General features: G+C 35.4%; 1 protein-coding gene across 3 annotated transcripts in view; it reads right to left on the reverse strand.

Moving 5' to 3' along the window:
* The window catches only part of FOCAD (focadhesin), a 165498-nt gene that overhangs the window by 46880 nt on the left and 101491 nt on the right, over positions 1–17127 (reverse strand). For all 3 annotated transcript variants that reach the window (XM_058165712.1, XM_058165711.1, XM_058165713.1), the window contains 2 exons: positions 3450–3542; positions 1186–1274 (listed from right to left, as the gene is read on the reverse strand). In XM_058165712.1, the coding sequence (XP_058021695.1) occupies positions 1186–1274; positions 3450–3542 (182 nt within the window). The remainder of the gene's footprint in view (positions 1–1185; positions 1275–3449; positions 3543–17127) is intronic.

The following is a 17127-nucleotide window of genomic DNA, read 5'->3' on the forward strand; positions in this document are numbered from 1 at the left end:
AAGGAGATAGTTGACATGTGGAGTCCTAAGCAGCCTCTCTCACTGTTTCACTTCAGGTTATTTTATCACAATTCTATATCAGTATAAAACAATAAATATTCTTTTGACCATATTTTGCTGCGTAGCCACAGAGACTACATTCTTGCATTATGTTAGGCAAAACTCAAACAAACTTTATTTATTAAAATGTTCCTCATATAATGCACCATTATAAACATAAACCAATTCTCACTAGCAAGCCAATGTTTATCTTAATTATCTTCTGCTTAGGGACAGATTAATCTTTTTTAATTTAGTTTTTGTACAGGGACATAGGAATATTATAAAAAAGTTTGTCATAAACAAAACTTCTTCATTTATAGCTAGTGCGATTAAACCCAGAGTTCAGCAGTGAGGTATGGTTTTCCTTGAGACTAGATAACTGTCTTTACTATTAAGATAAACTTCAAATTCCAAAATTTGAACCAGAAAATCTTGGATTACATACAATTTTCCACTTCATAACTGAATTTCTAGTTTTGTTCTATTTCATGTTTAGAGACACAGTTGACATTACCTTGAAAATAATCTACCAAATACGATGTTTTTTGGGTTATGTTTTTAGCAACATTTAGATTGCCATGTGGCAAGCAAACAGTTGGATAAATATTAAATTTATGTATTTAATATACATGTATTTCTGTATTGCAATCACAACCAGACATATTTTTACACTGAATCTATACATTCAGATATACTGAACATAAGAAACTGAAATATAGTCACTGATATTACAACAATGCTAGAATAGAATATAATTTTTAATTGGCCAAGTGTGATTGGACACATGAGGAATCTGTCTTGGTGCTAAGCAAATTTCCTATATGCATCAAATTACTGAACGCTCAGAAAGAAATTTCAGAACAATGTAAGCAACTTGTTTAGGGACATGCTGCCAATTCCATCATCTAAATTCTTCAGGCATTCTTCATACAGAAAAGAAGAGCTACTGGTGAAAAAACAATTGTTTGTGATTAGGCTTGGTATTGACCATTTCTCTACAAGACCATATCTTGTTTTTATCATTAACACTTTTAAAGTTAGTAAAACTTACAGCTTTGAATCCTTCAAATTATACTATTTGTTTCTTTCCACACTACAGCACCACTGTTCTAGGTGACAAAGAATAGATAGTCATTGCCTTACCAGAGCCAGGCTGTAAATTGCTTGTATTGTACTTGCTCTAATTCCTCTCTTCCATGCTTTAATTGCATTTCCAATTCAGCTTGCCTCCCCTGTATAATCATAACAAAAATCAGCAGGAGTTTTTACATAGGTAGTAACACAGTGATTTCTATGGGGAACACTTATATAACAGACGTAACCTTTTGCCTGAGCACTATTCCACAATTAAATCCAAATGCCTGTAATAAGCTATGTGTTAAGTCAGAGGTTCCCAATCTTTTTTGCCCGCGGCTCCCCCGGAAATCCGACCTGCAACTGCGCATGCGCACCAGACGCGCCCGCGGCTCCCCGGAAATCCGACCTGCAACTGCGCATGCGCACCAGACGCCCCAGAAATGGCGCATCAGCGCCGGACCCAGCGGGCGCAGATATTCCGCGGCGCCCCCATGACGATAGCGCGGCTCCCTGGGGAGCCGCGGCTCACAGTTTGGGAATCACTGTGTTAAGTGATGGAATCTGAAAGTTTAGGTTTGAAGAATGAAGATGCATCTCTTCAAGAGCTCCATATATTCTCATTACTTTCATTAATGATTGCCACTTTTTGGAAAATTCTCTAAAAAATAATGTACATTTAGAGACCGTTCAGTACGCTTTGATGCTATAATTTGGGGAAAGTTGCTTGGTCCTTTATTACTAAACAACTATAGCATTCATCTTAAATATCTTGCTGATATTTATCACAATATATATCCAGGAGATTAGATGCGATTCTAATATTTAGAAGAAAGTTTCTAAATGTTCTATGTAGGGAAATGGAAAGAGACTATTTCTTGGAATACTCTGTAAACTCTGCTGTGATCTAAAAATAAGAAAAAATTATATGCAATATTGAATCTTTGTGAGAAAGTATACTAAAATAAGTATCTTTCCCAGTTATTTGCTACATTTTTCTGGTAAATTCATAAAAATATAATTTTTAGTAACGTAGATAAATAATAATGATAAAATTGCCTTCACAAAGTTACGTTTGTGAAGCAAAAATTCCTTCATTAATTGAGATTGGCAATTATTTCTTCATGCTAATAATATGCAGAGATTACCCTAATCTTTTGAAGTCATACACACTTACACATACACAGGCAGTGACACACACATACAAATTTAACAGCTATTAGGTTCTGGTAGTTCATGGCTGAACTACCACAACCTAATAGATAGCCTTGTTCATTCAGCTCTAGTTAAGTGAAAAGTTAAACACAGATTCAAAAAGAATTAAATGAATTGTGCTCACTCATGTTTAACAACCTCAAATTAGTGTGAGAAAGAAATTAGGTTAGAACTAAAAGTGTGGATTCGATTCTACTCTTTGATTCTTTATGTTGCAATGTCGATCTTAATAAAATAAATGTTAGAAAAATTTCAAAAGAGACCATTTTAAAAAAAAACACATAATGTTCTCTTACTACAGTAAATGTTCTATAGATTATGATTTCAATTCATAACAATGTTACACTTTTTAAAAAGGTACAATTAAACTGTACAATTCTTTCAATTTTACAAGTTGGAATTATGCATTTGTCCACATTACTGTTGTAATGTTGTAATATTGTTTTGTTCAAATTTTTTAAAAAAACAAATTCAAAGATATTTTAAAAGACGTGTTAAGGTTGAGAAACACTGTCATAGACATTTATACTCATATCATATCTTAAGGAGATATTTTATACCCATATTTTCCTAATGTTAAACTTAGGCCTCTCAAGAGCCCAAAGTACAGGTAGTTCTCTACTTACAACAGTTTGCTTAGTGACCATTCAAAGTTACAACGACACTGAAAAAAGTGACTTATGACCACTTTTCACACTTATGACCATCCCCGTGGTCATGTGATTTACATTCGGATGCTTGACAACTGGTTCATATTTATGATGGTTGCAATATCTCAGGGTCAGGTGATTCCCTTTTTACAACCTTCTGGCCAGGAAAGTCAATGGGGAAGCCAGATTCACTTAACAACCATGTTACTAATTTAAGAACTGCAGCAATTCACTCAACAAATGTGGTGAGAAAAGTCATTAAATGGGGCAAAACTCACTTAACAAATTTCTCACTTAGCAGCATAAATTTTGGGCTCAATTGTGGTCTTAAGTTGAGGACTACCTGTAACTGAAAACCCTGAATGCATCAGGCATGCTTACTTATGTATTTACATAAAAACTTCACCCCACTATACAAGAAAACATAAGAATATACATTGATATACTATATATGCTAGCATCTCATACTTGAATAATTGCATGGTATGCTCTCTCCATAAATCCAGCCCAGGAATGAGGCAGCAACAAGGAGTGATGCCACTCTGAAGGCTGAATGTTAACCTGCATGTCAAAGAAAAGAGAATAAACTGAACAAAAATATGCACTCTTCAAAGTAACACATACACACAAGCACATACAACCTCAAATTTATACTGGATCACTGCCATTATCAGATATTTTTCTTCTTTGTATCAAGTATCAGTTTTGAAGTTTGTACAAATAACACTCATACTTTTATATTTCCCTCTGGTTATTCAGTTTTACAGATTTTTCATGCAGAGACTGTAGTTCAAAGGTCCTGAAAGCCTCATTAGTCTTACCTGATGGGAAATTGTTTTTCCTTCTTCTACTAAACATTTAGGGAATTACTAAGTGAATAAATAAGCAAAGTACTGCACTTTGAGAAAGCTTTCAAATGCAGTTTGTGTAGCAAAATAGACATCTTGATAAAGATTTCATAATACATAAGTCTCTGAGGTACTACAAGGACTTGTAAACTACAAATAAATTTGGTTTTTAAATCTATAATATACTAATTGCACTATATTAATAAATTATTTATTATTTTACAAGAGAATCTTAATCATAAAGAAAAATTATCCATATATAGGAATGGAAAACTTTTATTACCTCGATCTATTTTGGCTAGGTATTATTTAAAATAACAGAAATACAGTCAGGTTTTTTTTAAAAGAAACTAATAACATAACTCCACATTTCTTTATAAAATAGTTTTACTATAGCAAATAGTTTTACTATAGCAAATTGCCTGGGATCATTTTTATTTGTTCTGGGACTTCAAAGACCCCTACTTTTTTAAAAAAGAAAAAAGAGCACTGTAATTAAAATGATTGTGGTGCATTGTTATGTCTCATAATATTATATGGCAGGCAAAAGAATCAGTTTTTTGTTCCTGTGTCCAATTATTTTTAGTATGGCCTCAACCAAAAACATTAGAAGTTGTCATGACAGCCATTTGGAGCCTATTAAACAGAAGTTATGAGAACTTGGCAGTTTTCAGGTCAACATAAATTCAGGACATAATACTGACTATTATGTAACAGATACACAGACACAACCTGGTGTACAAACATATATATTTTGATTTGTTTCACCAATATGTAGGAACTAATATTTGCCACTCCCTACTTCTAATTTTATTCTTACAAAAGTCATTTTGTGAAACTATCCAGAAATAAAGTAACTGATCCAACATCAATCAGCTTCATGGTTAAGTGTATATCTGCTCTAGGAGTTCACCAATCCAGGTCCAATGTACACAGGCCAGCTTCGATTATAATACTGTTGTATTTTTTATTTAAAAACATTAGAATGGGAAATACAATAAAAGAATAATATATTTCATTTTACATATAATAACCGCAGCAATGTTAGCTTTCACGCAATGTTGGAGAAATACAAACATTCCTGTGCTGAAATGGATAAATTAACAATTGAACTGAAAGGACAAATAGATTCGGAATATTACGCAATATGGGAGAAGTGCTATAATTGGCTTGAGAACAGAAAAAAGAAAAGAAATAGACAAATAGAAGTAGAATTAAAATGTATAATAAAAATGTATAGAGTGTATTTGAATTGGAATGTTATGGTATGTAAATGGTCGTTGTTCTGCATAAGATGAGTAAGGTTTGTTTATCTGTAAAAACGCAATAAAAATATTAATTAGACAAAAAAAACACTAGAATGGTTTATTAAAAAAAAACCAACTTCTATTTTATGTTCAGTTCAGTTTCTTTCAATTCTTTATGTTCAATCCTGTTTCTTTCATTTCAATCACAATGCTTAAAAGTCAGCAACAGATTATTCGGGTAATTTGAATAATAAGAAATATTAAAAAATAAAGGGTTACCATTCTAACAAGAATAATAGAGGTTTTGAATCTTAAAAACTAAGAAACACTGAGGAAAGCAGAAATTTCAAAACCACCTGTTGAAGAATGAAATTAATTCCAGATGAGGCAGATCCATACAATTATTTAGGCTACAGACATAGATAAAACTTTGACCTAGATTCCTATCTCCCAAAGTTCTTTTGGTAAATAACATAAAGTGGCAATCTTTCACAACTTGTCTTTCTACATAAACAACAAACATCCTAAACTATGCTCAGAAAAAAAGACAACAACCTGGAAGCTTGTGCAATGTAGTAACATTGTTTTAGTGCTGTTAAAAAAGCTCAACGTAGTTTAAATATTCTGCACCATTTGAAATATCTGAACACTTTTCAACATTAACCTCATTGTAAAATATGCTGTAATGATCAGCCTTTCTAGGATTCACTCTCATCATCTTAGTACTCATGCAACCTATTACTCTCCACAGATGCCTTGGCTTCATTTGAAAATAGAACGCAGAGCTAGCTATTATCTGCATAATCTCAATTCTCTGAATGTCTTATCAGCTGTTTCATGAAAATCAGCTATCAGATTCTGGTTGGAAATGATAGAGTTGTTATCAACACATCTAAAGAGGAACAGATTGGGGAAGCTAGATGTAGCTATTAGAAACAGAAAAGGATTAAAAATAGAGTAATAGGAAAATGTCTATAGAGATTGTCGGTCATCCAGGTCATGGTTGTCTCCAAGGTGCTTTTTCAAGAGGCAACTGGACTTTCTGGTTTTGTTTTTTCTTTGAAGACGTTTTGCTTCTCATCCAACAATGCAGGAAGCACAGCTCCACAACACAATCCTTTCAGCAGTTCCAAGAAGGCTCCACACCCTGAGGTGACCTCGAAGACACAGATAAACCTCCAAGTGGCCTCAATGACTCACTAAAAAGAATGTAAATGACCAGCTGTCTGCAAGGAATATAAATCCTTCCATTACCCACAATCCAGTCAGAGCTAAAGCAGCTTCTTGGATGAGAAGTGAAATGACTTCAAAGAAAAAACAAGGAAGCCCAGTTGCCTCTTGAAAAAGCACCTTGCATAAGATGAGTAAGATTTGTTTATCTGTAAAAACGCAATAAAAATATTAATTAGACAAAAAAAGTTCCATAATTCAATAATGAAAGTTTTAATTATCCTAGATTGCGTTTTTGGAATATTTATCAAAGTAAGATGAAATTCATTGCAAGGATGAGCAAGAAAAGGGTGATCTTTTAAATACCGTATTACCAATAGGAATGTTTTTATAGTTCTGTTTCATCGAATGTACAGATAGTCCTTGACTTACAACAGCTCATTTAGTGACTGTTCAAAATTACAAAGGCACCGAAAAAAGTGACTTATGACCATTTTTCACACTTATGACCATTGCAGAATCTCCATGGTGATGTGATCAAAACTTAGATGCTTGGCAATTGACTCATATTTATGATGGTTGCAATATCCGGTTTGCCACCTTTTGACAAGCGAAGTCAATGGGGAAGCCAGATTCACTTAACGATCATGTTACTAACTTAACAACTACAGTGATTCACTTAACAACTCTGGCAAGAAAGGTCATAAAATGGGGCAAAACTCACTTAACAAATGTCTCACTTAGCAACAGAAATTTTGGGCTCAATTGTGGTCGTAAATCAAGGACTACCTGTAGTCAAAAGAATTTTAGATTACTGCTTTAGATTATTAGAACTAGTTTCTTCTCCAAACCTTGGCAAATTGTAATTAATCTTAACTAATAAGATGAAATGCATGTGTCTAATCACGGCACATTGGAACAGAAGGAATCTGCTGATGGCCCTTTTGTCTCCCAGTGGAACTTGTGAAGGTGTCCCTGATTTTCCCTCTGACAGGATTGTTTCCTCTGAAATGATGCGTTCTGAGCAATTTTCTACATCACTGTCACATTCTTGTCATCTGGAATAGTTGAGGATGTCATAGTAACCACGGGCCTCTCAATTAATGTGACAAGATATACTCATGACATACTATTTGCTGGGAAAGATGAAAGTGATCTACAAAAAAGGCAGAACAAGAAGTTCAAAAGAACCACATTATTGATGGATCACTACTCATAAACTTTGCGCAGGAATGGAAAAAGGGTTATTAACACGGCCTTTGAAAATTACTAGGTTCTGCTGCCACAAGCCATGGTGATCTTGATGAAAATCTGGTTGATCTGTGGAACAGGGATAGGGCAACAGTTGACAGCAGTTGACATAATCAGTCCCAAGCACCCTCTCATACTGCATGAAGTCCAGGTTTTGATTTTCTGGGGAGCTGACAGCAGTGTTTGAGTAGATAATTAGTGTAACAATGGAAAAGGACTTAGCATTAAGCCAGCAAAAGATCAAAGGATGGTCCATACATTTATTACATATCTTTTGGATTATTGAGCTCTAAGGGGATTGTTTAGTTTAGAATGTTAGCAACATTATCTGGGTCAGGATGCAAATGTGGACAGCTATATTCAGATTATTCACATTGATATTTTTGGGAAGGAACAAAAAAAAAAAAAGGCAGCACCATGGAGAGCTCCAATATGGGAAGGGGGAAGCTATGGAAAGCCAGAACATTACGTATGGATTGTCTCTGACTGAATCTTATATAGGATTTTAGCTTTCATTTGTTTTTATCATATCCTAACGAGGATCTTATCTTGAACAGTACTAAGGTGACTGTGGTATGATGAAGATTTTAATATTTAAGAGTGGCAATTTGTCCTCCTCAAGACCACAATGGGAATTAGTCTCAGGGTGGGGCTGTTTCCTTTTCCCCCCTCCCCCTGAGAAGGATGTTTTGAACTAGTTCAGACTCAAGGAGATGTTTCTGATGTCAAATCCTCTTACTGGTCAGAAAGATTATATCAATAATTGTTTTAGGAAAAGGAATTAGATTTTAGAATCAAGACATATCTCTATCATTAGAACAAGGCAGGTGCCTTCCAGTGAGTAAGGTTATGGAAGAGGTAACATTATGGAAGAGGTACTGGTAAAATGTTTTCCTGATAAAATAAACAACTAATAATAAATAAAACAATAAGGAATTGGACTAGAAATGAGAGGGGACCTAAGTTTTATTTCACTGTCTGCTATTGTCAGGTGGAAGCAACCAGAACTACTTGTAAAAATCCTCCAGGTTGTAACTTCTGGAGAGATTCAGAGAGGCAGCCTACACAACAGCTTTTCATTTTTTGCCACATCATTGGTTCCACTTTTCGCGGAGCCATTTTCAGCCATCATTTTTTAAACCCAGAAGTCACAATCTTTGCTTTTTGGAGTAAATTTCTAAAGCAGTGACATAACAAACATCTGAGTCTTTTTGAAGTTTTTTTTTTTATCCTTTCTAATCTGACTTCAATTCTGATTTGGAAAGAGAAACAGTGTTAAATCTCTTGGTAAGATAGAATAGAATAACAGAGTTGGAAGGGACCTTGGAGGTCTTCTAGTCAACCCTCTGCTTAGGAAGGAAACCCTACATCACTTCAGATGAATGGTTATCCAACTTCTTCTTAAATACTCCCAGTGTAGGAGCATTCACAACTTCTGGAGGCAAGTTGTTTAAGATGGTTAATGTTGAGCATAAGACAGGTATTCTTGCTTATTCTGGAGCCTTTTATCTATGGCATCATCCACTGTAGCTTTCTGCCAAAGGAGATAGTACAGAGTTCTGACCAAAAGTATATTCAAATTTTACACCTGCCGTGTTCAATGTTTTCTTATTCTGTATCTGTAAGCAACTACACATAAATAGTGAGCACTTTGGGATGACTTACATGATGAACTATAGAGCTATTCTCAAAAAAAAAAAAAATACAGGAATGTGAAGAATACACAACTTCATATTCTTGCTCATAAAACTTTATGTCTGTCTTTAATAGAAAATAAATTCTAAAGAATGTGAAAGATGCTTTATATACTAAAGCAATTCCTATTGACAAACACTGTACACCCTAACAAGGATTATCCAAAGAACTACATCAGATAATGGTTATTATATCGGTTGGATATGGGTATATAAACATGATATATACTATGGTCTTCATACATATTTAACCATGTTAGCCAAGCTTAAATGCTCAACTAGATAAAATATCTCATTCATTGTGTGAATATGCCCATATGTTTTGTATATAACATGAGCGTTCTTCCTAACACTGACATCCGTTATTTACCATACATGCCCAAGAAACACAAAACATAATTTTAAAACAGCAGTTTTTACTTTTCACCGAAAATAGTGTCTTCAGATGCATCTCTTAATAAAAATGCCACTTAAAAATTCATTTAGAAAGTAACTATCAAAAGCTTCTCTGCATGCAATTTACATTCCAATCCCAGCTACAAAACTCCACATATTGAAAAGAACTCATTTAACTGCTCCTAAAATAACTTTTCAGTATTTAGTTCAAGCACACCCTATGGATTCCTCTGCAAGCAAAATTAATTCTTACAGAATTAATAAAGAACTTCACAAAAGAGAAAAACAGTAAGAATGTTTAAAGCTCATGAGAAACCTTTACATGGGTGTTTTGGTAAGTAAAGGACAATAATTCATGTCAAAAAGCAATATGTTGAATGAGTTTCTTAGGAAATAATAAATGATAAAGCTGTCATATTATTTTATCTTCAGAATCATGGAATTATTTTATAATCATAGAATTATATCGTATCGTAGAATTATTTTATCTTAAGAATGTGTAATGTATGTGTGTGTATAATTAATAGGCATCAATGCAGTAATATCTGAAAAATGGTTACCTATATGAATTCAAAGGGAGCTTATTATATAGAGTAAAGGAAAACATTGTATTTAGAAGGACTAAAAAACATTAAGAGTGGGCAATTTGACCCCTCCGCATATTATTCAAGTTTTGGTTACCACCTTTAAAGCGCTCCATGGCTTAGGACCGGGATACCTTCGAGACCGCCTTCTGCCGCCGATTGCCTCCCAACGACCTGTGCGCTCCCACAGAGTGGGCCTCCTCGGGGTGCCGTCGACCAAACAATGTAGGTTGGCGACCCCCAGAGGGAGGGCCTTCTCTGTGGCGGCACCAGCCCTGTGGAACGAGCTTCCTCCGGGATTACGACAACTCCCCGACCTCCGGACCTTCAGACGTGAACTGAAGACTCTATTATTTCAGCGTGCGGGACTAGCCTAAGAATAAAATGTTTTAGCTAAATTTTAATGGGGGTTTTACCGGTTTTTACTGTTTTAGTGATCAGGCCATGATAATATTTAGTTTTAACTGGGTTTTAATGTTTATTTATTATATTGTTTTTAATATGCCTGTGAACCGCCCTGAGTCCTCCGGGAGATGGTGCGGTATATAAGTTTGATAAATAAATAAATAAATAAAAAATTGTACTTCTCAGCATTCCCAAAACCATCCACACAGCCTGGAACTTCTAGGAATTGTTTGGGAACATCTTTAGAGGCTTAAGTTATTTATCATGAAGAAGCAGGGATGAAGTATGAGATATCTGTCAGCAGTCCCCACATCAGTGTGCTAGACTTCTTCTTCTCCTGGAATCTCAGTTCTTATATTTCCTTCTGCGAGAAAACTCCACACAAACATTCTTTAATCTGTGGAGTCCTTGGTGGCTCTCTGAACTTGGTTGTTTCCTTGCAGATGTTAGTTTCGTGAACTGGCTGCATATAACAGATATGCAGTTTTGTTTCCTCTTTGTGTGTTACACTACTTAGTAAACCAGGTTTATTAATGCTGATCAAAAATAAAGTTCCAAAGATCCAGACAGCTCTAGGCTGTTGATTGCTGGTGTCCAAAGACATTTGAGTTTCATTGCACATTAACGCAATGCAAAATGCAAAATTCATGTGGATTCATGTGGAAAATTCATGTGGAAAAGGATGAAAGTTAATCTCTAGTGTGTATTGTCCAGAATGTTTGGATCAGGGCAGTATTTAAATATTGTAAAATAAAACACTACAGTTTTCAACAACAATGAAGAATACCAAAGTGGCACAGCTGACTCCAATTGGAACAGAGGTATCATATTAAATCAAAGACAAGTTGAGAATTCTCAAGTTGCAGACCTGTCCCCTTCAAATCAAGGAATCAACTGAGAGCCTTTCTCAAATATTTCTAATGTGGAATTATTTGACCCCACTACATCCCTTTCTTAAAAAAAACTCCTTCCTTCCTTTTTTCCCACTTTCTTTCTTTCATTCATTCGATTAGTCTCGTTTGTTATTTTATCAAGAAAAGCAGTAGAATAGCCTTGGTTGTGAAAACATAGTGGCTAAATGTAACAATGACAATGCAAAAATATTTAAGATGCAAATATTAATGAAACCTGAAGCTTTTCTTTTAGATATGATGGACAAGCCAATTAAAAAACAATTTGGGGTGCTATTCCTTCACATGGGTGACGGCTGCAAGGATTGCACTTGCCGAATGCTAGAAATAAAAAGGAATGCAGACTGTTGAATAATGTACTTTGAAATTGACTGAATTAGCAGAGATGGCAAAATTAACTGCTTTGATTAGAGATAATGGACTAGGTAAAAGGTAAAGGTTCCCCTTGCACATACAGTACGTGCTAGTGGTTGCCGACTCTAGGGGGCGGTGCTCATCTCCGTTTCAAAGCCGAAGAGCCAGCGTTGTCTGAAGACATCTCCGTGGTCATGTGGCCGACATGACTCAATGCCAAAGGCGCACGGAACGCTGTTACCTTCCCACCAAAGACAGTCCCTATTATTTCTACTTGCATTTTTATGTGCTTTCAAAACTGCTAGGTTGGCAGAAGCTGGGACAAGTAACGGGTGCTCACTCTGTTACATGGCAGCACTAGGGATTCGAACCGCCGAGCTGCCAACCTTTCGATCGACAAGCTCAACGTCCTAGCCCCTGAGCCACCGCGTCCCCTATGGACTAGAAAGCTTTATAAAAGACTGGAAACTGTTTGTGGACTTTCTATGAGCTAAATGTAATAACAGATGGTTAACAGAGGGATTTGAAGATTAGTGTAATGATTAGTTCAACCTGTTGCCTGCTTTTTCTTTTCTTCATATGAAAAAGCAATACTTTCTCCTTCTCTTTTATATACATACATACATAAATACATACATACATGTGTGTGTGTGTAAAAGGGGAGGAGAATTTACTTTTTCTTTTCTTTCAGCACTCAGACATATTTTTTCCTGTTTGTTGTTGTTAGGGTTGAATGTATGCTTTTGTTGTGTTTCATTTTGTTTGTTTTACTGTTTTTATTTTATTTTTATGATAAAATAATAAACAATATATAACAAAAGAAAAGCCGTAGAAGTGAAATGTTATTTTGCAAATACTGTACTTGCAGCTGCCAAAAGCTAGCTACTTCTTTTTTGCCAAAGAAAAAATTGTTTCTGAAAATGAAATTACCATTTCAAATAACTTTTATTAAGCTATATTAGGAGGAAGGTTTCATTTTAACATCTTGCATCCTATAGAAAAAAATTGCCACACAAATGAATAGCTCTGAATCATGTTTCCAAAGCCTAGAACAGCATATGCAAAACACTCTTCTCTCTCATTATTTTCTTGTTTTTTTATTTTTCCTCTGATTCAAATTTAATACAAACATGTGTACTTCTGAATGCCTGTCAAGCCAAAAGGAAATTTAGCCCACATGAAACAAACAAAAGCCTTGAAGTTATAAAATAGAACACAGACATTGCTTTTTATAAGATAAAAATATATTCCAAACTCTGAAGGAAAATAGAAAGATTTTTGTGGTTGATAGCAAATAAAAAATGAGTCTGTAGCAAAAAATATTATTATTATCAATTTATTTGCTGTGCATCTCGCACTTCAAAGTGATTCTTAAATAAGAATCTCCTACAGAAAAAGAGAAAAATGTAAGACTGCTAAGTATTACTTTAGTTTATTTCCTTGCCTCTTCTTATTTGAAGCACATAATGTGGAAGAAGAGTCTGGCAGGAGCAGAAAAATCTTTCCATGGTCAAAAATGTAACAGATTCATCCAGTGGCAGGTTTTAAACTTTTACTGCATTTATTAGCAATGACAACTATTTCCTGAAATCAACATTTTTATTTAACTTTTATGCTGTAAGCTGCCCAGAGACATTAACATGAGATGGACGCCAAATAAATAAGTAAAAAATAAATAACAAACAAAGGAAAAAAAACAGATCCAGGAAACTACAGACCTATCAGTCTGACCTCAATACCGGGGAAGATTCTGGAAAAGATAATCAAGCAACGAATCACCGAACACCTAGAAGCAAACAAAGTAATAACCAAAAGCCAACATGGGTTTGTCAAAAACAGATCATGCCAGACTAATCTTATCGCATTCTTTGACAAAATGACAAAATTAGTAGACCAGAGGAATGCTGTCGATATAATTTACTTGGACTTCAGTAAAGCATTTGATAAAGTAGACCATAACCTACTACTAGATAAAGTAGAAAAATGTGGGTTAGACAGCACCACCACCAGTTGGATTCATAACTGGCTGACCAACCGCACTCAACGTGTAGTCCTCAACGGAACTACATCCACATGGAGGGAAGTATGCAGTGGAGTACCCCAAGGCTCTGTTTTAGGCCCAGTACTCTTCAACATCTTCATCAATGACTTGGACGAGGGGATAGATGGGGAACTCGTCAAATTTGCAGATGACACCAAGCTGGCAGGAATAGCCAACACTCCAGAAGATAGGCTCAAGTTACAGAAAGATCTTGACAGACTTGAACATTGGGCTATCTAACAAAATGAAATTCAACAGTGAAAAAGTAAGGTTCTACATTTAGGCCAAAAACAAAATGCACCAGTACCGTATATGTGGTACCTTGCTCAATAGTAGTACCTGTGAGAGGGATCTTGGAGTCCTAGTGGATAACCATTTAGATATGAGCCAGCAGTGTGCAGCAGCTGTTAAAAAGCCAACACAGTTCTGGGCTGCATAAACAGAGGATAGAATCAAGATCACGTGAAGTGTTAGTACCACTTTATAATGCCTTGGTAAGGCCACACTTGGAATATTGCATCCAGTTTTGGTCGCCACGATGTAGAAAGCTTTATAAAAGACTGGAAACTGTTTGTGGACTTTCTATGAGCTAAATGTAATAACAGATGGTTAACAGAGGGATTTGAAGATTAGTGTAATGATTAGTTCAACCTGTTGCCTGCTTTTTCTTTTCTTCATATGAAAAAGCAATACTTTCTCCTTCTCTTTTACATACATACATACATACATACATACATACATACATACATACATGTGTGTGTGTGTAAAAGGGGAGGAGAATTTACTTTTTCTTTTCTTTCAGCACTCAGACATATTTTTTCCTGTTTGTTGTTGTTAGGGTTGAATGTATGCTTTTGTTGTGTTTCATTTTGTTTGTTTTACTGTTTTTATTTTATTTTTATGATAAAATAATAAATAATATATAACAAAAGAAAAGCCGTAGAAGTGAAATGTTATTTTGCAAATACTGTACTTGCAGCTGCCAAAAGCTAGCTACTTCTTTTTTGCCAAAGAAAAAATTGTTTCTGAAAATGAAATTACCATTTCAAATAACTTTTATTAAGCTATATTAGGAGGAAGGTTTCATTTTAACATCTTGCATCCTATAGAAAAAAATTGCCACACAAATGAATAGCTCTGAATCATGTTTCCAAAGCCTAGAACAGCATATGCAAAACACTCTTCTCTCTCATTATTTTCTTGTTTTTTTATTTTTCCTCTGATTCAAATTTAATACAAACATGTGTACTTCTGAATGCCTGTCAAGCCAAAAGGAAATTTAGCCCCACATGAAACAAACAAAAGCCTTGAAGTTATAAAATAGAACACAGACATTGCTTTTTATAAGATAAAAATATATTCCAAACTCTGAAGGAAAATAGAAAGATTTTTGTGGTTGATAGCAAATAAAAAATGAGTCTGTAGCAAAAAATATTATTATTATCAATTTATTTGCTGTGCATCTCGCACTTCAAAGTGATTCTTAAATAAGAATCTCCTACAGAAAAAGAGAAAAATGTAAGACTGCTAAGTATTACTTTAGTTTATTTCCTTGCCTCTTCTTATTTGAAGCACATAATGTGGAAGAAGAGTCTGGCAGGTAGCAGAAAAATCTTTCCATGGTCAAAAATGTAACAGATTCATCCAGTGGCAGGTTTTAAACTTTTACTGCATTTATTAGCAATGACAACTATTTCCTGAAATCAACATTTTTATTTAACTTTTATGCTGTAAGCTGCCCAGAGACATTAACATGAGATGGACGCCAAATAAATAAGTAAAAAATAAATAACAAACAAAGGAAAAAAAACACATCCAGGAAACTACAGACCTATCAGTCTGACCTCAATACCGGGGAAGATTCTGGAAAAGATAATCAAGCAACGAATCACCGAACACCTAGAAACAAACAAAGTAATAACCAAAAGCCAACATGAGTTTGTCAAAAACAGATCATGCCAGACTAATCTTATCGCATTCTTTGACAAAATGACAAAATTAGTAGACCAGAGGAATGCTGTCGATATAATTTACTTGGACTTCAGTAAAGCATTTGATAAAGTAGACCATAACCTACTACTAGATAAAGTAGAAAAATGTGGGTTAGACAGCACCACCACCAGTTGGATTCGTAACTGGCTGACCAACCGCACTCAACGTGTAGTCCTCAACGGAACTACATCCACATGGAGGGAAGTATGCAGTGGAGTACCCCAAGGCTCTGTTTTAGGCCCAGTACTCTTCAACATCTTCATCAATGACTTGGACGAGGGGATAGATGGGGAACTCATCAAATTTGCAGATGACACCAAGCTGGCAGGAATAGCCAACACACCAGAAGATAGGCTCAAGTTACAGAAAGATCTTGACAGACTTGAACATTGGGCGCTATCTAACAAAATGAAATTCAACAGTGAAAAAAGTAAGGTTCTACATTTAGGCCAAAAACAAAATGCACCAGTACCGTATATGTGGTACCTTGCTCAATAGTAGTACCTGTGAGAGGGATCTTGGAGTCCTAGTGGATAACCATTTAGATATGAGCCAGCAGTGTGCAGCAGCTGTTAAAAAGCCAACACAGTTCTGGGCTGCATAAACAGAGGATAGAATCAAGATCACGTGAAGTGTTAGTACCACTTTATAATGCCTTGGTAAGGCCACACTTGGAATATTGCATCCAGTTTTGGTCGCCACGATGTAAAAAGATGTTGAGACTCTAGAAAGAGTGCAGAGAAGAGCAACAAAGATGATTAGGGACTGGAGGATAAAACATATGAAGAACGGTTGCAGGAACTGGGTATGTCTAGTTTAACAAAAGAAGGACTAGGGAGACATGATAGCTGTGTTCCAATATCTCAGGGGCTGCCACAAAGAAGAGGGAGTCAGGCTGTTCTCCAAAGCACCTGAGGGTAGAACAAGAAGCAATGGGTGGAAACTGATCAAAGAAAGAAGCAACTTAGAACTAAGGAGAAATTTCCTGACAGTTAGAACAATTAATAAGTGGAACGACTTGCCTTCAGAAGTTGTGAATGCTCCAACACTGGAAATTTTTAAGAAAATGTTGGATAACCATCTGACTGAGATGGTGTAGGGTTTCCTGCCTGGGCAGGGGGTTGGACTAGAAGGCCTCCAAGGTCCCTTCCAACTCTGATGTTATGTTATGTTATGTTAAATAAATATAAAATTTTAAAGTCCTACATTGCACCCAAACCCGGAAACACACTTATCAAGAGTTGCATTGTTCT

This window comes from Ahaetulla prasina, chromosome 2, assembly GCF_028640845.1.
Source record: "Ahaetulla prasina isolate Xishuangbanna chromosome 2, ASM2864084v1, whole genome shotgun sequence".
NCBI lineage: Eukaryota > Metazoa > Chordata > Lepidosauria > Squamata > Colubridae > Ahaetulla > Ahaetulla prasina.